Source organism: Elgaria multicarinata, chromosome 1, assembly GCF_023053635.1.
Source record: "Elgaria multicarinata webbii isolate HBS135686 ecotype San Diego chromosome 1, rElgMul1.1.pri, whole genome shotgun sequence".
In the NCBI taxonomy this organism is placed as follows: Eukaryota; Metazoa; Chordata; class Lepidosauria; order Squamata; family Anguidae; genus Elgaria; species Elgaria multicarinata.
In genome coordinates, this window is record NC_086171.1 from 149602803 (window position 1) to 149626202 (window position 23400).

The 23400-nt window shown below is 41.3% G+C and overlaps 2 protein-coding genes across 3 annotated transcripts in view; both read left to right on the plus strand.

The window, feature by feature from the left end:
* The window catches only part of AGBL4 (AGBL carboxypeptidase 4), a 957560-nt gene that overhangs the window by 519865 nt on the left and 414295 nt on the right, over positions 1 to 23400 (plus strand). The window lies entirely within an intron of this gene.
* BEND5 (BEN domain containing 5) overlaps positions 8722 to 23400 on the plus strand; it is a 47724-nt gene continuing 33045 nt past the window's right edge. For both annotated transcript variants that reach the window (XM_063139129.1, XM_063139121.1), the window contains exon 1: positions 8722 to 8963. In XM_063139129.1, the coding sequence (XP_062995199.1) occupies positions 8784 to 8963 (180 nt within the window). In that variant the 5' untranslated portion in view covers positions 8722 to 8783. The remainder of the gene's footprint in view (positions 8964 to 23400) is intronic.

Below are 23400 nucleotides of genomic sequence, written 5' to 3' on the forward strand. Positions count from 1 at the left end.
TTGGCACCCAGGTTGTGGATTACTCTCCCCAGAGAGGCTTGCCTGGCACCTACATGGTGGTGTTTACAGTGCCAGATAAAGACCTAATTTTCCCAGGTATGTGAGTTTTTCCATTTTTTTAAAAAAAAATCTGCTACTGAATTTTTAAATGTTTACACTGCTGCTCTTTTTTAACTTTGATTTTATCCCATAATTTTAAACTTTTATATTGTTTTATTGTGCTTTATGTTATGGTTTTAATGGTTGTGAATCACCCAGAGTTTTGGCTATTGGGCAGTTTAGAAATGTAATAAATGAATGAATGCATAAAGGTATTGGCTACTCTCCAATTGTGTAGAAAGGTATTGGCTACTCTCCAATTGTGGCAACAGTCAATACTGGATGTGTTCCAATTTTTAAATTTCTTATATGTGCAGACAGTTCATTACACTGATTGCTTCTTTATCCTGAGTTGTTAGAACATGGTGGTGGTGAGAGCATCACTTAATTCCCCTAACTGGGGTAAATGTTTTTCTTGTTGTCTGGCCACATTTCTAACTCCGAAATGGTGAGAACACTCTTTAACCCTTTAGTTCAAGATGTCTTTATTTTATTCTTGTCTGTATACCTGTATACCTTCTTTTATTCTTGTCTGTATATTCTTGTCTGTATACCAATGCCATCTTACATTGTTTTGCTGATTGATTTATTGTATTTATAATGTATCTTTTGCTGTATTGATATGTTCACTGCCTTGGGGCCTTTGGAGTGAAAAAATTGTTAATAATAATAATAATAATAATAATAATAATAATAATAATAATGTTGGAGCTCAAATCTCTGTATAAATCACACGTTCTAATCTAGAAGCCCTTCCCTAAATCCCAAAGATATGGTGATTGAAATCAATTCAGTAGCGAACAAAATGCTGTCTTTTCTTTCTTGGTCCTGCACATGTTCCAGAGTTGAGCTCCATAATAAAAAACAGGTTGTAGCAGGGATTGGTCTTGGTGAAACCTGACTCAGAATAAACTTTCACAAACTGATTTCAGTGTCACTTCCAGGAGCTGCTGCTGGTCCTCCAAAGTGGTGATCTAAAAGTCCCTTCCACCTGACTTGTTTGAGTTTTGTCTTGCCAAGCACCTATTATAATCCACACACACTTCATAAGTAACTATCCCCAGATAGGTTCCAAATCACAGGTGAGCACAGGGTGATAGCTTCACTTGAAGCACAGGGTGGGCTTGATATAGATCAGAGAATCCAAGATAGGTTCTGATGAGTGCACACAGCAGATTCACATAGAAAAACACAATTTGATCTTTAAAAAGATATATGGATGTAGAAAGACTTTCCCCCTGGCAATGGATGTTAACAGTAAATCCTCAGCAGGGACAAGCAGATTTTAGTATGGGTTCTCTCTGCCATGTGTTCCATTCCTCTAAATTTCCTGTTCATCTTGGAGAATATTTTGTCCTTCATCACATTTTAAAAATATAATTATATAACTAGGAGAATGCTACATTAATTCCAAGATTGGAGCATGCAAGGGGGTGGATCTGGAAAAAAAATTCAGAAGGATCCCTCATTCTCACGAACCACTTTAACCCATTTGATAAAAGGGAACACTTAGGCATCCTCACAAAACAATGCTGATACACAATCAAGCTTTGTCAGTTTTAGTAATGGTCACCAGCCTGCTGGAATATCTAAAAGGTACATCCATTTTAAAATAACGAACTACAGAGGTTGAGAAACAAGTCATTTGTTCCAAGCCTGACAATGAATACTCAGAACTATCTTACTCCAAAATATACCCTTTCCCCAAAGGTGGGTGGGTACCCCATATGGACAACCTCACAAAGCAATGCTGACACAACAATGCTTCACTCTCATATTCCTCTGATTTTCAGCAAGACCATATACCCATTACACAGAATGTGAAAAACAAGTGATTTTCTCAAAGTCATATGAGAGCCAATGTAATGTACTGGTTAGAATGTTGTACTGGGAGTCAGGAGATACAAGTTCTAGTCCCCACTTGGTCATGGAAGCTCACTAGGTGACTTTGGGCTAGTCACAGACTCTCAGCCCATCGTCCTTCACAGGATTGTTATTGTTGTGAGGATAAAATGGGGAGGAAGAGGATTATGCCGCCTTGGATTCCTTGGAGGAAAAATAGCGGGATATAAATCTCAAAACGCATTGCACAGATAGGAATGTGAGCCCAGGGATCCCAAAACCAACTCAGTTATATTTGCAACAGTTCCAGGCCATTATCCAAACACACCCCACCCTCCTTATTTACCTCTGTCCCTCTGGCTTAGCAGGGGGTTGGACTTATAGGCCCCTTCCAATTCTACTATTCTATGATTCTATGAGAAGTTTCATTATTATGTTGCACTATTTATTGTAAGGCACTTTGTGAGAAAGTGGGCAACTTTTTTCTGAATAGATGAGTGTCTCTCTCTTTCCTCCCTTAGTGCTATAAATTGCCACTGCTACAGTGAGCGCTTAGTTAGTCAGATTGCTTTTGATAGTACACTGAATAACATTCCAGGGACCTCTCTCTCTCTCTCTGCTTCCTGAAATAGCTTCTGTGTGAAACAGTCACACAATACAGGTGCCTGGAATAGCTGCTTCTGTACTCGGGGTAGCTGAAGGGAGTGGAGTCAAGCACTAGCGGCAAACAAAGGGATGTGAAGTCTCCTTGTACCAGATTCTTGTATATTTGTTGATAACACTTTCTTTAAAATTTCCCTTTTCTGTATGGGTTCTTTGATTTCATATTAGCAGTCATGGTAAATTCATGTAATGTTTATAAAATGCTTTCAGGTTATTGAATGGATGGTGATATTGTTATTTGAGAAGGCATCATTCTAATTTTATTAAATGCTATTATTTCTGAATGGCTACATGCAAATTCTTAGGCCATTTTCTCAAAAATGTTACTGTAGCCCATTCCTGTTCCAGACTGCTTCCTTTCAAGCTCCCTACTGGAGTTCTCATATTAATCAAAACCATTTCCAAGTGTTATTTGCCCTGCTGTGATAATGACATTTATTCCAAGTTGAAAACACTAGAACATAACTGTATAGATGCTTATATAAGGTGTTACAAATGAAATGGATTATCAGCCTTAAATGGCTGTGAGCTTTGCTAGAATGTAAAAGACCTGTGAGATCAGATCACCATCTAGACTCTATGGTACTGAAAGAGCAGCAGCTTAAAGAGATCACAATATCCATGGCAACAGATACATTTCTCAGCACACAAGTAAATGTTGCCCTTAAATTTATGTTATGGGTTGTATAGTAACAGCAGCCTCCAGAGCAGCCATTTGCTTGGCAGGTAAAGAATGGCCAGTTTCACCTCTGGTCTTCATTTCTGCTAACTGGCCAGGAATCACAACCATGAATCTTTGACATTGCTCATTATTATGAATTATTTCCATTAGAAATCCAAAGCACACTACTTTCCTCGTGGAAATGCATGTCTGTGCTGCAAATAGGTGCTTTATGTGTTGATTTCATTTATATGAACAGTCATACTAGCATTATACTTGGCTCTGTAACCATGGAAGTTATAAGACAGCATCTGGCTGGGAAATTTCCTCTAATTTCCACTAAAGAACACTCTGAAGACCGGTTTTTGGATGCATGACACATTTTGTTGTATGTTCATGAGATATTTAAATTCAGTGGGTGCTTCTAGATGAAGCATGCCATTCCTGACCTCGTTCACGGAATTTTACTGGGGTTTCAAAAAACGTTCTCTTCCATTCCTAATCCTCCTGTGTTTGCCCACCACCTTTTGCTATCTCCCCCCCCCCCCAAAAAAAATCTGTTAAGGAGGAAAAGACAGAATAGTGGCACAATACCTTCTGTTTGTTTGAGCTAGGAGCCGTCCATCTAGAACCACCCAGCATGTCCAAGACTGGACTTATCTATCCTCCCAAGCCTTCCTCTCCTCATAAACTCTGTATCCATTGATAATACAACTATCTACTCTGAGCAGGCATGAAGCCTGGGCTTTATCTTTGATTCTTCCATCTCCTTTGTTCCCTAAATTTACTCCAGCCCGCTTCTTGCACTCTGCCCCTTCAGTGAAAACTCTAGTCCATGCACTTTTCATCATCCACTTCAACAATCTCTCTTTTGAGTTCTCTTTGGCACAAGTCTATCCAGAACTCTTACCACCAAAACTCAGAGCCTTTCTTTTAAATCCCTATACTGGCTTCCTGTCAACTCTTGGATTGTTTACTTTTTTCTTTGAAAAAGAGTAATACTTCATTGCCACGCATATCTAGGTTGGAAATAGAAACACATGTTTGTGTTTAAGCTTTAGAATGTATAAATGGCAAAGTCTTAAGCAACATACTGATCCTCAGTATTTCATAATTTTTTTCAGCAGGTGGTCTCATTTTCTGCATTTTTATGGATAAAAATATCAGTGTTTGCCATGTTATAGTTTTATTGCTGACTAGTGATAATTTTAGGGTTTTTAAAGGTTGTATTATTATTAACCACTATGATATTCCCAAAAAAGCAGTATATAAACCTGTGAATAAATACATAAGTGCATGCATAATAAAAAAACAATAAATTATTATGCATGCTCTTATGTATTTATGTCACAGGTTTATATAGTGCTCTTCACTGAATATCAAAGTGGATGATGATGATGATGATGATGATGATGATAATAATAATAATAATAATACCTTAAAAAAACAAGTAAAATTATTACCAGTCAAAAATAGAACTATAACTCTAGTGGCTGGGTCACACCTCAGGTATTAATCTAAGTTTTCCCTTTAAATCTTCAATCCTTTGCTCTCTTACCTGGTGCTCCATTGAACTTATTTCTGAGTAGACATGTGTAGATTGCACTGCGATGCATTTAGGACAACTGGCTGTGGGTGCAAGCCTGTTTCTATTGAGGTCAATAGCAAAATTCCCCATGGACTTTAAGGTGGCAGCATTTTGCAGCCCATGATTGAGCTGCTAAACAGGTCACCTCATACAATTTCACCTTTATTATTAGGAATTTAAAGCATATTTACAAAATCCATGACTTTACTTCTGCATTTATTGTACTGAAGTATGTTGTCATAATCATATATTCATTTATGTGTTTTATTGATGTTTAATTTATCCAGACTGCCCAAATCACTGATATATGTGACCCATCATTACATACTGTAACTAAATATTTTACTATGTACCAAGCTCCATGATGCACAAACCACATGTCCCTCTCTGCTTTTCCCAAGTAAGTGAGGAGTTTTGTTAAGTATACGTGCATTGCCTTCCTTAGAACCAAAAGAGATATCTGCTTATTGGTATGTGGGACTAGTCTACTATGAAGTATTCCTTACAGATAGATATAAAAATTCATTGGGATGATTTGTGATCTTGTACAATGACTGTATGATGCCTCACATGGCAGTTGCTTTTAGGGCACACTAAAAGTTCCCTAACTATGTTAGGGAGCTGCATATCCATAGCCTCCCTCCCCGCAAAGCCATATGCCTTGGTAGCATTATTCTGAATGCCCATGAAACAAACTTACTTTGCATATATCCATCAATTCCATTATTCTTTGGTTTCATTTCTATTCATTTTTCCATTCAGGATCCCATCATTCCATTGCTGGCCCTGTGTGCATATTGCAGATTGGTAGTGTACCCTGATGCTTTCTTTGTACAACCAGAGTGAATGATTAGAATGTGTCTAATGGCATTCTTATGGCATTTTACAGAGTACAGTAGGCTATAAAGGCTACAATCCTTAATCCATTTACTAGGGAGTAAATCCTATTCAATTCATAGCGTCTGATGTCCAAGTAAGCATGTGCTCTTCAGAGATTAATGTTGTATAATGACATTATTTAATACAATTTTATCCCGCCATTCCCACATGGAACTCAAAGTGGAATACATGGGAATAAAATAGATTAGGTTGAGAGAATGTGATTGGTCCAAAGTCTCCCAGTGAGCTGCTTGCAAGCAGAGATTTTAAACCAGGTCTCCCTAGTCTGAGACAAGCCTTTATCATCATTATGCAACACTGATTAAGGCCATTGCTGGACTTAAAGCAGGGGTGGACATAAAATACATTCCCCAGATGTATTTTACTCCCTCCATTCCTTACCACTAGTCATGCTGGCAGGGCCTTCTAGAAGTTGAAGTCCACAATATTTGGAGATCTACCTTCTGCCCACCTCTACCTTAAAGAACACTGTACAGGATGAAAGCATGTTTTATCTTAATTCACACAATTATTTGTGTGGGAAGGAGTAATTACTGCATATCTAATAAATGAAATCATTTTTTTAAATCATTAGTGTATTTTTACAATGAAAATGGTATGAGAGAGAATGGGGAAAAATAACAAAAGGGCTGTATCTACAAAATGTGTATAGGGAATGGTGTACTCACAATTTCTATGGCTGTTTAAGGTCCTGATGTGTTCTAAAGATGATATTGCAGGATGGCCCAAACAATATTATCATTTGGTGAAATAATGAATGCTCATGGCCATTTGGAAGATAAAATATTTTCTAAAGTCAAATCTGAATGAATATGTATATTTTTGTGGTCATTCAAGTTGCATTTGTTTTCTAGGTGTTTGTGTACATCCTTTTTCTTTTTTGCCACCTGTGGTAGTTAAAACCCACATGACTAAGGAATGCACAATGTGGTAAATGACAGTCTTGATATTGTTGGGCAGATTCCTCACTAGCTGATAAGGTGCATCAGCCACCACTGCTGCTACCTCCTCTACTACGTCGCCTATGATAGTAGCATCCCCAACAGTAACCTCACGTTCAGACTCAGAGGGCAGAAGGCACAGCATTGTTTCTGCTTGCTTGCCCACCAAGATGGCGCTAGTAAGGAGTAGCCAATCACTCATCTGTGGTTTTCTCTCTGGTTGGTGCAGCCAGGAGGTTTGGCTTTAAGGAGGCTGCCCCAGAAGAGCAGGCTTCTTCTCTGAGTGGAATTGTCCAAGGGAGGCCATTCAGAGGGTATGAGTGAGCAAGAGAAAACAGTGTAGAGTTCATGTAGGAGCACTTGTAGCATGCAAGGACTCATTCTTTCCGTCTCTTTGCAGGAGACGGGATGAGCACAATCAGGGCTAGCATAAGACATTTTGCTGCCTGAGGCGAAGATGGTGCCCCTCCCATCCCATGTACAAAACCCGACTGTACTAGCCCATGAATCTTACTTCAATACAGGGGAAGGGATAGTTTTTTCCACTACATCTGAAGGCAGCAGGATAGTTTAGGAGGTGAAGGACAGAATGTGTGGCCCACCACACTCCTCCAACACTTTCCTGCTGCCTCCCAGCATCTGCCACTTGAAGCCACGGCCTCACTCTGTCTAATGTTAGGACTAGCCCTGGACACAATGGGTCACCTTGAGAGAACAAAAGTGAACACATTGTGCTCACAGGAGCAGCCACTACCTCTGCCCACTCACTTGCCCTTTCTGGTCCCAATCCCAGTTGCTACTCAGCACAGAAAGCCTGTGAGAAGAGCAATTGATGCCTCTACTTGCTCGTCTTCTCTCTGTGGAAGGTAGCAGGGAGGATTGGGCCCAATGGGGTACAAGAGAGGCAGCAGTGAAGCCGCCCCGCCGCAGCCCCCTGTTCTCTCCACTGGCTTGATCTCTCTGGCTGGTGCAGATCCTTCCGAGATGGTGCCTCCTTTCCTTTGCGCCGATCCTCTTTGCTGCGCTGTTTGGGCGAGGACGGGGGCAAGGGAGCAAAGAGAGGGCAGCAGCCCGCTCGCATGGACTTCGTGGGTGGCCCTGCTGAGGATAGTGGCACTGGCCAGAGGGCGGGCGAGGGGAAGGAGCCCCGCTGGCCGCTGTTCGCTTTTCCTCTCCGGGCGTTGCGGCAGTGGGAGCTTGCAAGGAACAGCCGCCTCCGCTCTTTTGCGCGCGCGCGCTCTAAGCCGGCCAGTTGGGCCCAGCGCTCTCCACCTCACCGCCGGGAGGAGACGTGGAGCGTGAGGCGGGAGCTCCCGTTGCCTGCTTGCGCCCCCTCACGTGGAAGGGGGTGGGGAGAGAGCCCACGGGGCGCTTCCTCCACCTGCCGCTCACTCGTGTGCTCTGTTTGGAACAGTGCGATGCGCCTGATCCAGAGAGAGCCGGCGTGGCACGGGAGGCCTGGGCCCGCGGCGCCCAACCTTCCCACGCCAGGGCACCCAGAACAAGGGAGGACAGAAGGCGAGCGAGCAAGAGAAGGCGAAGCTTCTCTGCGCCTTGCAGGGAAGGATTGGGCCCGCTGCGGTGGGCGAGTTGGACAGGGCGCGAAGGCACGTTCCCTCAGGTCACCCATAAACTGGAACTGGCCACAGGAGCTCGCTTCCCCCACCGTCCTGCTGCCTTTGAAAGGGGCCGCCGCCGCCGCCGCCCACCTCTGGCAGCGCTGAGCGGCGCTTTCCGCCCGCATCGGGCGATGCTCTCTGAGATGCACGCCAGGCTGAGGCTCGCTTCGCTCGGCGCTCGACTCGTACTGTTTGCCCGAAGCCCAAGTCCGGGCTGCCTCGGTGAAAGAAGCCTGTGCCGCCCAGACCAGCTCAGCCGAGCGCCGAGTCGGATTTTCAGGAACAATAACAGAAGAGCTGGGGCTGAGGGAACGGAGCCGCGCGGGGCCCCCTCCCTCATCCCACCAGCCCGCTCTCGCTCGCTCGCCGGGCAGCCTCCCTCCCTCCCTCCCTCCCAGCCCCCAGCCCGCCGCTACTGCCCTGCTCCATCATGTACGCCTTCGTGCGATTCCTGGAGGATAACGTGTGCTATGCGCTGCCCGTGTCGTGCGTGCAGGATTTCAGCCCCAAAACCCGGCTCGACTTCGACAACCAGAAGGTCTACACCGTCTACCGCAGCCCGGCCCACGACCCCGAGGACGGCGACGAGAGCCCCGGCGAGTGGGGGGAGCGGCCGCCGCTGCACAAGGCCCAGATCCTGGCGCTGGCAGGTGAGGCACCGTCGGACGCGGGGTCGGTGGGTGGGCGGCCGGGCGGAGGAAATCTGGAGGCCAGACCAGTTAAAGCCTGCCCGCTCCGGGGAGGGGAGGGGAGGGGAGGGAAGCTGTTCCCCTCACTCTGGGAAAGATGATAGGTGGTGGGTGCGTGGGGAGAAAGAGGCCCGGCTGTCTGTGATACGGCAGGGCCTGGCCGTCCCCAGTGTGTGTGTGTTTGTGTGTGTGTGTTGCTGAGGGAGGGGTTTCATGTGTCTCGAGGGGGAAGCCGCAGCAGGAGGGTCTGATGCTACAGGGGCCTAGAAAGGGTTTTCCTCTCAGTATCCCTTAGCTTCTCCCAGGCACAGCTATGCTCACTCCTAAGAGAACAGCAGTGATAATAACCCAACGTTTTATAGAATGCCTTTTCTTGGACCGCTCAGGATATCTAAATGAGTGTGTGCCAAAGGGAAGAGGGGAATGGCTATAGGGGAGGATGGGGGCACCTGGGTTAATTGAGGTTGGGGACAAAATGCTGAAATGGACTGGGAAATGTGGGAGATTTCTAGGAGGTGACGAGATAGCTTGGGAAACAAGGATGGAGTAGGGCACTGTTCTATTGTATGGGTGGGCAGAGAGGGCCTTCAATTATTTGAGCATGTGTGGTAGTTATGAAGAAACCAACAACAGGGTGAACATGAAGTGACAGGTGGTGGACCAGTTAGGGTCAAGGATGTAGCTGCCCCAGAAAAAGGCAGCCATTTGAGCACATGAACAGCCCTGTTTTAATCAAACCGAAGGTCTATTTAGCCCAGCATCCTGTTTCCAAGAGTAGTGAGCCAGATTTTTCCAGGAAATCAACATGCCAGGCATGAACGTAATAGTACTACTCTGAATGCCTTTGAACAACTGTTATTCAGAGGCATGCTGCACCTGAACATGGAAGATCCATTTAGTTAACGTGGTTCATAGCTTTTGCTAAGCATATTCTTCATGAATTTATTTAACCCCCCTTTAAAGCCATCTAATCCAGTGTCCATCACCACATCTTGTGGCAGTGAATTCCTTAAGTTAATTATTCATTATATTAATAGTGTTTTTTGTCTGTCTAAAACCTGTTATCAGTTCCATTGAGTGACTCTATGTTCTAGCATTTATATGAGCAGGAGGAAAAAAAAGTCCATGTTGTCCAAACCATGCATAATATTATAAACTCCAGTCTATGATGAGCTATATACATAGCACATAAAGGCTTTGTTACTACAGCCATGCTGTTTCTACTTGTATAATAGGGCTGTTTTCAAAGGTTCAATCAGAGAATGAAGAAGAAAGATGGTAGCAAGCAAAATTTGGTAGCAAGTGTTTCCCTTAATAGACCAGAATAAAGAGGATCATGGCCCCATCATTAGCTTAGATGGCTTTAACAAAGAAACTTACTCAAGATAAATCAAGTTACCTGTGATTGATAAGTAGGCTGTACATGTTCAGAGACTGTATAATTCTGAGTACCAGGGTCTGGGGTAAGAACCACAGCTGGCCATCTTCCCACCTTCTCATGAGTTCAAGAGGTATATGGTTGGCCTTGATACAATCCAGCAATGTAATACATATGGCTGCTTTTCTTTTTCTTTCTCTTTTACAAATTAACAGTGCAATCCTATACATGTCTATTCAGAAGTAAGTCCCATTGAGTTAGGTGGGGCCATTGAGTTAGGTGAGGCTTACTCCCAGGTAAGCGTGTGTAGGATTGCAGTCCAATAGTGTTCAGAATATGTGCTTTTCAGAACACAGAATATGTCTTCAGTTATTCACAGAGTAAAGTTGGGTTGCTTCTCCTATCATAACAGAATAAGCGAACATTGCTTTTATAGAGGATAGGTGGATTTGATCCTAAGGCAAACTTCCTACAAGCCCCAGCAGATAGATATGATAAATATGAAATACACCGTTGAAAACAGAATACATTTCAGACTCACATACAAGTGAGTTTTAGGCTTGTAATGGCATCATACTTCTGTAGGGTGAAGGACCTGTTAAGATGGTCTGCTCCTAGAAGCTGATGGATTCTGAGAGATTCCTGTGAACCTCAGGGATTTTCTGTTGCCACAGCCGGTACTCAGGTTGAAGCTGTGATCAAATGGAATTCTGGAATGGTCTGGATTATGGACTGCATAGAGCCCAATCAGTACCTTGGTGTAGTCAAGAACTGGGGGTGATGAAGAGGCTAGAATACAAGTGGAGAAAAACTCAGACAAAATATGACCAAACATATTGGTTGTCTTCGAGTCTACTTTGTGGCAGAGATGGCAGCAAAGAGGGGGAAAAAAATCACCACTGTTGTATTTGCTCAGTCTCATCCTGTGGAGCTTTTTTGAGTGGTGAAAGGACTTCTTCAAATGGTTTTATGGGACGATCTTAGAGACACCTTGAAGGGTTACTGTGACTTAATTTCAAAGCACTTTTGGATAATATTGTTCATATCCATCACAACTTGGTACAATTATGGAAGTCCATTGAGAAATTGTGTCTAGGGTGCTCTCTAATCCTTTTTGTAGTTTTTTCCCAGGAAGGGGCTGTTGGTTCCAACTACTGGCTTGTCACTAATATACCTTTCCTGGCCAAGATGTTCAGTCCACTATTGGCTGGATAACTACAGACATTCTTAGATAATTCTTCTGGCTCTCTAAGTAGCATTTGATACCATCAGCTATGCCATGTTGCTATGTTGAAGAAAAAGGGTCTAACAAACTGAAGCTTAGTTCAGACAGGATCTGTTGGCAGGTGGTCTGTCTGACCAAGGAGATAGTGCTCAACCTGTCCTGAATGGGGTTGCACTCTCCCTTAAGGATTAGGTTTGCAGTTTGGGAGTGCTATTAGATCCAGCCCTTAACTGTGAACGTCCAGGTGATGTCAGTGGCATGAAATACTTTTTATTAGCTCCATGCACCAACTGTAACACCTTCTGAACAATAGTAGCTTGGGCCATGGTTATCCGGGGGTTGGACTCGATGGCCTTGTAGGCCCCTTCCAACTCTGCTATTCTTTGATTCTAATACTCAGGCTTGACTATTGTAATGTGGTGTATATAGGGCTACCCTGGAAGCCCTATATACCTCCCAGAAACTTTAGCTGCTGGTGGACATGTAATATGCAGATCACGTCTTACAAGTTTTGAAACAGCTACATTATTTTTCCAATTGCTGCTGTTACCCTGATCCCAAGTTGTTGTATAGGTTATGTCAAAGATCACCTGTCCTATATGAGCTAGCCTTTATAATGAGATTATCTGATGGACCATCTTCAGGTTCTTTTGCTTGTTGAGGTTAGGCAAGTGGAGAGAAGGTAAAAGGCTCTTGCTAGCCCTGGTGGATGCCAGGTAGCTGCCTGTGAATGCCAGGTAACAAATGTTTATTTGTCCAGGCATTTTAACTCAGTATTGTTGCTGTTAAGTTCTACTGCTTTTAGATTTGGAGATTTAACTGGATTGCTTTGTTTGCTGCTGCATGATTTTCAGTTCTGTTGTTATTGTGCTGTTCTTCTTAATTATGGGTTGATTCCCAACTTAGTCATACTTGGAATAGACTTAAATTCTTTTTTGATTTCAGTGGCTCTACTCTTAAGTATGACCAAGTCTGGATCCAACCCAATGCTTTTTTGTTTCTAATTTGCAAGTTGCCGCAAAAAACACATTTGAAGATGCGGAATATGAATTTATGGAATAAATCCATCTTTGTGTAAAACTACAATCTTATTTCTATCCATTCCATCCCCATGAAATGCAGAGTTATAGAGCAGTGCTTCAATAATGGGTAGGAAAACAGGCAGAAGAAGGAGGAAAAATAAACCTTTTAAAAAATTTGTACCGCTGAACCATGATTTCTAAGGCTGGAAATAGTAAATTAACAGTATCACTATACTCCAGTTGCAGTTCTTCAACATTTCATGTTTATTTGACATTTTAACTTATTCTTCTTCAATATATCTCAAAAGAAGGATGAGGGAACCAGAAGAACTCCAGAAGTGGGGGTTGTTATTTGAAAAATGTACACCTTGGTCAGAACATAGGTTCTGGGGGAGTGCAAAGAGAAGAGACTCTTCTTTCCAAGCATTCATTCCCACTCACTGCAGTCCACTTCTTGACACTGAGATGGCAATCCAGATGCACACAGTCTGCTTTGCAGAACTGAAAAAATAGAAATGCCCTTCAGCCTTCTGGAACTGCTTTGAAGTCAGAGATATGCTAAAAAATTGGGATGTAGTGCAGTTAGGTAATCTTCCTTGGGATCCTTAGCTGTTGGAAAGGGCTGTCAGAAGAGCAAAACCTTGTTTTGCAAAGTAATCTAGAACCACCCCCTGTACTCTGAATGCCTAACTACTGAAGGATTTGAAAACAAACAAGCAGCATTTCATCACCTATGTAATTGGTAACATTAAAAAAACACCCAAATCTGTGTTAAATACAAGTTCAGTATAATATTCATTATAGGACAGCAAATGAAACTGTTGCTTGTTCAAGATAATTGTTGCTGTTCATCAGGGGTGGGGAACCTCTTTTAGCCTGAGGGCTGAATTCAGTTTTGGAGAAGTTCTCATGCACATTCCAATGGTGGGCAAAAAGAGTTGGGACCAAAATTACAAAATATACCAGCATATCATAGTTTAGAGATCTTACTGCCAGTAGGTAAGCCTTAGGATAGGCATTTCAACGTTTTAGAATGGGGAAAAACTGTACAAAAGCCAGGAAACCATCAAATGATAGGTGACTGTAGGAAAGGAATGAGGCTAGGAGAGGAGGGCATGGCTATCTGGGGTGCCCTGGAGGGCTGGATTTGGCCCCTGGGCCTGATGTTCTGCACCCTTGCTATACATAGCAAATATATCCTGAATACAACATATCTAGGTACTAAGTTCAATCAGATTCATAACATAGGAAGCTTCCTTAGACTATTGGTCGCTCTAGCCCAGTATTGTCGACACTGACTGGCAGTGGCTCGTGTCTCAGACAGGAGATTTTCTTGTCCTACCTGGAGATGCCAGGGAACAAACCTAGGACCTTCTGCATGCAACGCTTGATGTCAGTTCCTGATAGTATCTATTATTTAATCCATCCAGGCCCACCTATAAAGATTTCAGGGCTTGAAGTGAAGTTCAAAAGTCACAAGCTGTTACCACATGCTTGTGACTTTTACTCTGTGAAGAGCTTGGAGGAGTGCTCACTGATTATGAAATCTTGATAGGTATTCTCTCATTTCTAGGGGCCTCCTCACACATGTTTTCCCCAAGAGTTTTCAATGAAATATATGAACAGAAAAAATGTGTAACAATTAGCTTCAGTTCTGTGTCAAGTGTATTGTTAGTGCCAACTCCAAGGGTTTTTGTTTTGCTTTACAATGCGTGGAATGGTTTCAGTGTCCAGTTATTTGCTGTACTTACATACAGTGTTTTATTGCACTAAATATCTGTGACTTCTTTGCTCTGGGAGCTGTACAACAGCCCCAGAATTAGACTCAAATACTCAGAGGGGATACAGTATAAATAAAAAAAATTAAATCATTTAAAAATTAGCTTGAGTTGGCTTTTGCCATATTCACTTAAATTACAAGAACTGATTTATGTTAAATAATGTGACTAACAACCTGACCCTCTACATATTTGTAAGTCCAGTTAAGCAGACACTCAGAAATTTTTGTAACTTTAGGGGCCTGCCAAAATTTGTGCTTGCCACTGATCTGGAGCCTCTTATCACATTGGATCTGGAAGCATTTAGAATGCCTCTGAAGCCAAATATTAGACCAGAAATCAGCCTCCGCTGTACTCCGAAGTTTTAGGTTTGGAAGAGGAGTATATTCCTAGCTTCACTGCTTCTGAGTGTCTTCCAATGCACAGCACATGGGCCTGTCTCTTACTTTGTAGTGGGGCAGATGCTTACCATTTAAACAAAATTGCTACTGGGGTTTTGTGGACTCCTGCCACTGTTAAATTGGACTTACTCCAAAATAAGAATACATGGGATTACGGCCCAAACCATATAGGCCAGCTTTAATTACATTTTAGAAGTTCCCCACACTTCTATACAAAATTATATTTATTGTGCCAGTGCATTCATTTCTTCATTGGGATTGAATTTGTGCTTTGAATGTAATTATTATAATCCATTTGAAATACTTTTAAAATAAGGTTAATATCTGTGTTTTTCTAGATTTGTTTTGTGTCCACTAAACTAATTGAGGTCACATCTGCAATGTGGACTTAGTTGTATTTGTTTGGTTGTCTTTTTTATTCTTAAATAATAGGTTTGATGACTAAGCAATATTGATGGGTATGGTACAATACATACTTTGTGTATTCCTTTCTTCCGTAACGTCCCTCCTTCCATCACTGTGTCTTTGGCCTACAAAGTTTGGATATGAGCCAGCTGATATGTTGAGACTGTATATAGAGCTGTATAAAGTCTGGCATGCAGGGAATGGGTTTGAGATTGCTTTACCATGTATCTGTTTGCAATGCATTCCACATTTACCATACCACTGTTCCATTTGCTTTTGCCAGATTTGTGCTAATATGCTAGCTAGATTCTCTGCTGGATGTCATGAGAAGAAACTACTTACTGCTTTACCATGTGCTGAATTCTGCATGGATCTACTCAAACCACAACAGATATAAAAAAAACAGGTGCAGGTTTTCATAGGCCATTGAGCAACCTCATTTGGAAGTTTTGCAAATACATGTCTTACCCATTCATTCTCATTCATTAAAGTTTTTATATTTAGTTTTTCTCATTCATATGTCCTTATTTAATCATAGAACTAACTTATGGATTTAATTCAAGTAATTAAGTCTATTAAGATTGAACTCCAGTGAATAAGGCAGGATAGTAGAAATGTAATGGCCTTGCTGTAGAGTAGTACTTTGGTACATGAAAGTTGTTGGGTTATTGTGCCAGAACTTTTCTCTCTCTGGAACTCTGTTTGTGCTCAGAAACAAACACACATCACGCAGGTCTTACACAGCAGAGCTGGTTTATTTCCTTCAGGCTTCTGTGCAGTTCAATTCAGATCAGTTCAGATCAGCACACTGAGGCATACACAGAGAGCAGTGATCAGAGAGCAGTGATCAGTAAGCAGTGATCAGTTCCATTTTACACAAGTGAGAAACTATATACACATCTTACACAATTCTTATCTACATTACATACAGCTGTGATGAGGCTAACTTAGAATCTTGGCAAGGTTCCCAGAACAGCCTCTATCTCAAGGTAATTGCCCACAGATAGTCTTTCTCTGTTTAACCCTGAGATAGCCATACACACACAATTTTAATGACTAAGCAAGTATTTCTTTTCATATACTTAACAGTCCTCCTCTTGCGCATGTTGTTTAAATTGTGTTACAATCTGAGACCCAGCTTTAAAAGCATCTCTTTGTGTTTTACCATTGATACGTTCCACCTGTCCTGTCTCATTTTGTTTTACTTTGAATACCCATTTACAGGTAATGGCTTTACGACCTTCAGGTAAAGATACTAGCTCCCACGTTTCATTTTTTTTCCATTGCTCTGATTTCCTCTGACATTGCTTCATGCCAGCCCTGAGCTTCTGTAGGTTCCATTTCCTGAATTTCCTCAAATGAAGTAGGTTCATATGCTATCAGTAAAGCTCTATGAGAAACCTGTTTGCTTTGGTATTCATCTGAGTAACGAATTGGAGCTTTGCGTTCCCTTTCTGGTCGCTTTGGCATAGTTACAGGCATAGTTTCCTCCTTTACAGTTTCTTCCCCCTCCCTCTCTTGCTGAGATTGTTCAGGAATTTCTTCTGTTTCTACAGCTTTCTGTTCTACAGGCAAACTTACATACTGTTTTGTTTCCTGCATTTGTTCATGAAAGACTACATCTCTGCTCACAATTACACTTTTGTGATATGGAGACCACAAACGATAGCCTTTTGTTTGTGTATCATATCCCAACAGTTTACATTCCAAACCTCTTTGAGCTAGCTTTCCTGGTCTGTTTTCTTTCTGAATATGAGCAAAACATTTACTCCCAAAAACCCTTATATGTGACACTCTAGGTTTTCTTTTGTAAAACATTTCATATGGAGTTTTTTCATGTACAGAGTGGTAAAGCCTGTTTAACAAATAATTTGAGGTGGACAAAGCTTCTGCCCAGAACAGATTAGACAATCCTGACTCTTTCAATAGAGCTCTTAACATGTTCTGCAAGGTTCTGTTTTTCCTTTCTGCAACTCCATTTTGAAATGGTGAATATGGAGCAGTAAGGTTATGTTGTATACCCTCATCACTGAGGAATTTTTTAAATTGGTTGCTAAGAAATTCACCTCCCCGGTCTGTTCTTAGATTAGCTATAGGTTCTTTAAATCTATTTTTACTCCACTTAACAAAGGCTTTGAACTTTCCAAAAGTTTCACTCTTCTGTTTTAACACATACACAAATCCAAATCTACTGTAATCATCAACAATAGACAAGAAAAATCTGTTTCCTCCTTGACTTGTCTCAAAAGGACCTGCAAGATCTGCATGAATTAATTCAAAAATTCTTTTTGTTGTTCTCTCACTATGTTTTGGAATGTTTGACTTATGACACTTGGTTTCACTGCATACATTACATTCTACATAGTTAGAACATGGTTTGATTTTCACCCCTTCACACAATTCTGGAATCTTTGAAATTGTTTTATAGTTAGCATGACCAAACCTTTTATGAGTTAAATGGATGCACTCTTGGTGTGGTTTGCAATTGGCTATTGTTTTTGTTGTGACTTTGCTGGCTACAACTTCATTTTCTGTACAAGTATTAATCACATACAAAGATTCTTTCATTATTCCCTGCACACACACCTTGTTTCCCTGTTTTATAGTACAATTTTCTTCAGTAAAACAAACCTCATACCCCATTTCTGTTAACTGAAACACACTTAGAAGGTTTGTTTCTAATTCTGGTACATATAAAACACTTTGTAGTTCAACTCCCAGACAATCAAAATATACATTACCCACACCACAAATCTGGATTTTTGTTCCATTTGCAAGGGTAACACACTTTTGCTTTGAAGTAGAAGTTTCCAAGGTTACAAATGAAAGTTTGTCTTTTGCCATACTTATTGAAGCCCCAGAGTCCAAAAACCAAGGATTCATTGTCTCTTTGACTCTTGCTAGAAGACACTTCTTTGTTGATTCAGCTTCATTCATTTTGTTTTCTTCTCTCCACTTTGCTGTCGACTGCTTTTTCTTCTTCTTGTTGTTGCAATCCCGCCGTAAATGTTCTGTGGAACCACAATTAAAACATTTCCTTGCCTTTAATGCAGCCACCACATCAGAAGATTTATGGCTTTGTTGAAATTCAGCCACAGGATGTTTAAAGCTCTGTTGTTTTGAAGCTTGTCTTCTTTCATAGGTTTCCAGTAGTTTTCCAGCTACATACTCGAGGGTTAAATTTTTCTCCTCTTGACTTTCCATCATGGTGACAACCGCGTCGTACGATGAATCAAGACTTGACAAAATCACATAGACTTGGTGTATAGTTGTAAACTCCATCCCTCGTGCCCTGAGTTGATTGAAGATTTCTCTCATGCTTTTCAAATAGTTTGACATAGACTCCCCTGATTTCAGCTTCATTCCATACAGCTTCCGGGTCAGAATTATTTTACTGCCCGCTGTTTCTCTTTGATATACAGCTTGTAGTGCATTCCAGCACTCTTTTGATGTATTCAAAAACTGAATGAAGGAAATTTGAGAGTCTTCCACAGCCAATGCAATAACTGCCATTGCTTTTGCATCGTCCTTAAACCATTTAGCATTCTGTGGATCTGCTCTATCTGGTGGATCCTCTGTGACTACATACCACAGTTCATCCTGAATCAGATACATTTGCATTTTGTAAGACCATAATGCATAGTTAGAGTCATTCAGCTTTTCTAACAATTGATGCAAACCAGACATATTAGCTCCTGCCATTTCCTCTGCTTTAGGAATTGGTATCTCACCGTCCTCCTGCTCAGAGTCCTCCTCAGAGTCAGCCGACTGAGATTTTTCCTCACTTTGCAGCACTGGCTTTAGCTTGATGTCTTCCTTCATCAACAGTTTTCTGTTTTAGCAGACTCCTGGTTCTGATACTGCACCGTTCCCACCAAGTTCTGGTTCTTCTGCCTGGATTAGGCTGGCGTAGACTTGCCTGGACTGGACTGGGCCCATAACCTTTGTTGGGTTATTGTGCCAGAACTTTTCTCTCTCTGGAACTCTGTTTGTGCTCAGAAACAAACACACATCACGCAGGTCTTACACAGCAGAGCTGGTTTATTTCCTTCAGGCTTCTGTGCAGTTCAATTCAGATCAGTTCAGATCAGCACACTGAGGCATACACAGAGAGCAGTGATCAGAGAGCAGTGATCAGTAAGCAGTGATCAGTTCCATTTTACACAAGTGAGAAACTATATACACATCTTACACAATTCTTATCTACATTACATACAGCTGTGATGAGGCTAACTTAGAATCTTGGCAAGGTTCCCAGAACAGCCTCTATCTCAAGGTAATTGCCCACAGATAGTCTTTCTCTGTTTAACCCTGAGATAGCCATACACACACAATTTTAATGACTAAGCAAGTATTTCTTTTCATATACTTAACAAAAGTGGGATAGAAGCTAATAGCTAATTGAACACATAGGACCATAATGTATGTTGCTTCACCTCTGTTTCTATGTTAATCATTGCTACTGCTCTTTTTGGGTTTCAACAGGATTGCAGGAGCTATTGGATAATGGTTATAATCCTTAATACATTTATATACTAAATGCTACAAGCATTAACAGTTTCTCCAAACATCCCTGTGTGAAGTATAAATGAAAAACTGAGACAAAAAATTAGTGTGAAGGAAAAAGCCAGGCTTAAAAATCTCTAAAGTTCAATAAACTATGTTGTTTTCCTTCTAGCTTCATCCTTTTGTCTGATAATCATATCATAAATATTTGGTACAGTTTTTTTTATAAGGTTTAGTAAGTTTTGAGAGGAACTGATTAGTTACCAATAAGTATCACTGGAGTACTTGCTGATATAACTTGAATTTTTTTCATTCATCACTATATAAAGCAAGGGTACATGTCATTCCTAGTGCAGTCTGTAGAGCTGTGGCGTTCCTACCGGAGATAAGGGCAGGTTTCCTTAGCACTAATGCAAGCTAGGGAGATCCTGCTCTCTCTCAGAGTTTCCTTTGCTATCAGTAGTGCCAGCATGGGAAACCCTGCCCTGATCTCCAATCACTGAGTTGGGAGTTAAAGGAAACCCCTGGTATAAAGTAATCAAAATTAATTAATAAAGGTATATATAGTATTGAGACGGACAGATCCATTACTCTGTACAGTTCCAGAATAGTTGCCCTTTTGTAATATGTAGTACTGTTCAGTCTTGTCTTTCCATTTCTCAAGCCCAGTCTTTCTTCATTAACTCCTGACTCATTTCTTGTAAGCTCCCTTTTGTGTTTTAGTTTCCTAAAACTAACGTTTTCTATCTTCTATGGAAGATGTCACTTCCCTAATCATAACAGATTCTTGCCAATTATCTAAACAATGCCAACCTCTTCTTGAAGACTTCTTCTTTCTCCCCTTTATGATAAGCTTCAACCTTTTAGTTTTCTCTCTTAAAAGAGCTTTCAAAATCTCCAGTTTAGTGCTGGCATGACCATTCAGTGCAACTGAGTTCTTTCACATGGTAAAACAGCTTATGAACATCTTTTGTGTGGCACCATTGCCATGCAGATGCATCTTGAGGAAGAATCCAGGTTTAAACATTTATTTATTTAAAACATCTTATGCTGTCCATCATTGAATCAGATTTCAGGGTGATGTATAATAAAATTGCAGGATTCATATAACAAGAGGCAGCAAACAAAACATTGCAAAGGCATTATATGCACTTTAAAATGCCATAGTAAATCAAATGTCATCTGAAATCTTGTAAAGGCATGTCTCCTTTGGGAGGGCATTCCAAAGCCATAACACTACCACTGGAAAAGCCCTCTCCTTCATAGTCACATAAAGCACTTCTAACAAGGAAGATGCTTAGAACTGAGCCTCAGTAGAAGATCATAAAGTATAAACTGGCTGGTATGGAAAGAGTGGCACTGAGTGTTCTGATGCAGAAGTTCTACAACTGCTAATTTTGGCATAATAGAGAACACACACACACACAGAGACAGACATTCCTTTGATATGTATCCAAATCTAGATTAGGGCTGCTACTACTTTCTGCTAAAGATATATTTGGGTGTTCCTTCTCCATGGAATCCAGATGATTTATGGGTTACTTACTGGGATTCAATGTCACATGAGCAGATGTCCACTCATGTGATAGAACTTCCCTTTGCTCTCCTTCATGCACACTCTCCCTTCGGTTCCTTCCAAATCTGCTCTGGAGGGGCCTCAACTCACTGGAGCAGATTTGAGGGGTGCATGTGGGGAGTGGAGAAAGCCTAGGTGCTGGTCTTAGTGACGGCTGCTGATGCTGCTTGTGGTAGTGAGGGAAGAAATGTCCTTCTCAGTGGTAACAGTAGGTGATGAATCACACATAGTCAAAGATATTTGAGGTCTGTTTAATGCTAATACAGACCATGAATATTGTTTTGCACATATGTTTCTCTGCTCCAAGAAAAGGGCATAACTTCAGAGGATAGAGGAAGAATTCCAAAGACATTCATGCCCGTGGTTTGGACAGGTGTATATTTGTGCAGAATTCTTTAACAGATTTTTTTTGCTTTGCTTATACTAGTCTAGATTCTGTAAAAGATAAATTATCATACAGTGTGGAAGGAAGACTAGTCTGCAGGAATAAGACTTGTTATAGTGTTATATATGTGAACCACATGAGCCATGGACTTTCCTTCCCTTTTCGGCATGTGTCAGAAGTTGAAAGCATCCACTTCTAGTTTTAAACTAACCAGAGTTCCTCATGTCCAAACTTGGGGGACTCCGATTAGTTCAAACTCTGGTTCATGAACAAGCTAAAACTAGTTTGATCCTGGCTTGTTTATAAAAGTATTGTGAAACAAATCATAGATCTGACTTCGGACATAATGGGGAAGTCTGGTTAATTTTAAATTTGAAGGATGCCTCTAACATGTAAAACATTTTGTGAACCGCTCAGAGAGCTTCGGCTATTGGGTGGTATAAAAATGTAATAAATAAATAAAAAATAAATAAAAAAGAGGAGGAAAGGAAGAAAGGGACACATGACCTCAGAGTTCATTGTAGCTTGTGCACATAATGATAAACTATGCCTTAGTGTTATCCCTGAACCAGCCCATTATGTGTTGCTTCAAACAGAATTGCAGTTTGTACTACAGAAATGAATCCTTGCTGGAGTTATATGATTAGAACAGAACATGGGTAGCTTGCTTTGTGTTGTATATAGTAAAATCCAGCAAGTAGCAATTTGCCTGTAGTAAACAAGTTTTACTTTCAGGTAAACAGGCAGGGAAGTCTTTACATTTGAGGAATTTCTTTCTCTTTTATCTTTCATGAAATCTTCTTTTTACATCCATAGGTCAGGCTCAATAGGCAAAAGTTGGGCATGTCATCTAGTATCTCTCCCCCCACCCCCCGGCCACCATTTGAACAGCAGACATGCTCCCATCTCAGTCACAAACTGCTTTTGAAATACCTCTTGGTTTCAGAGGAAGTTTTCCTTGCAATATCTATGTTTGGGAGATGCTGCTGCTGTTTGAGAAACAGAAGCCGAAAGCCTTTTTTGTTAGGCAGAACTAGTTTTTTCAATAGTTTGTAATGTAGAATGTGGATATTCCATGCAATAATGTATTTAAGGTACACCAAAGATTAGGGCTGGGCATAATCTTCCAGCGCAATTTGTATAAATCCAGAAGTTTAAAAGTTTACCTTTTTTGTTTTCCTTTTGCTAATCAAGCAGCGTTTCTCCAAGGTGTGCCATGCCTGGTAAAGTTTAATGTATGTAATGTTGCAGAGTACAAAAGTTGCTACTTATATTGCAAATAAACAGTGGGTAGAGTTTACTTTAAGCCACGATTTATAAGCTACTTATAGTAGCTAATTTTGACAATAAGTTTCTGTTATCCCCACATAATCAGACAAATAAGCTACTGTGCAAGCTTATTTTCCCCACCCTCAACCCTGCTCCCTCTACAGTTCTCCTGCTTGGCCAGGATGGTATCCCAGCTTCCTTTACATTGGAAATCAAATCCCAGTGTCCCCTACAATGTCACTGGATCACCTGTATCTCTCCAATTGGGCTGCTGCCTCATGCTATGGGCATATTCTTCTGTGTCTTGTCTCTGCCGGATCCCTGACATTGTTGATTGTTAGTCACTTTTCCGCTCTCCCCCACCCAACCAGCAGCACCCCGGTTCACAAGGTGTTCCTTCCCACCCTTCTCCTGCTGCTGCCACCCACTTCCTGGTGGTTTTTAAAGCCCTGC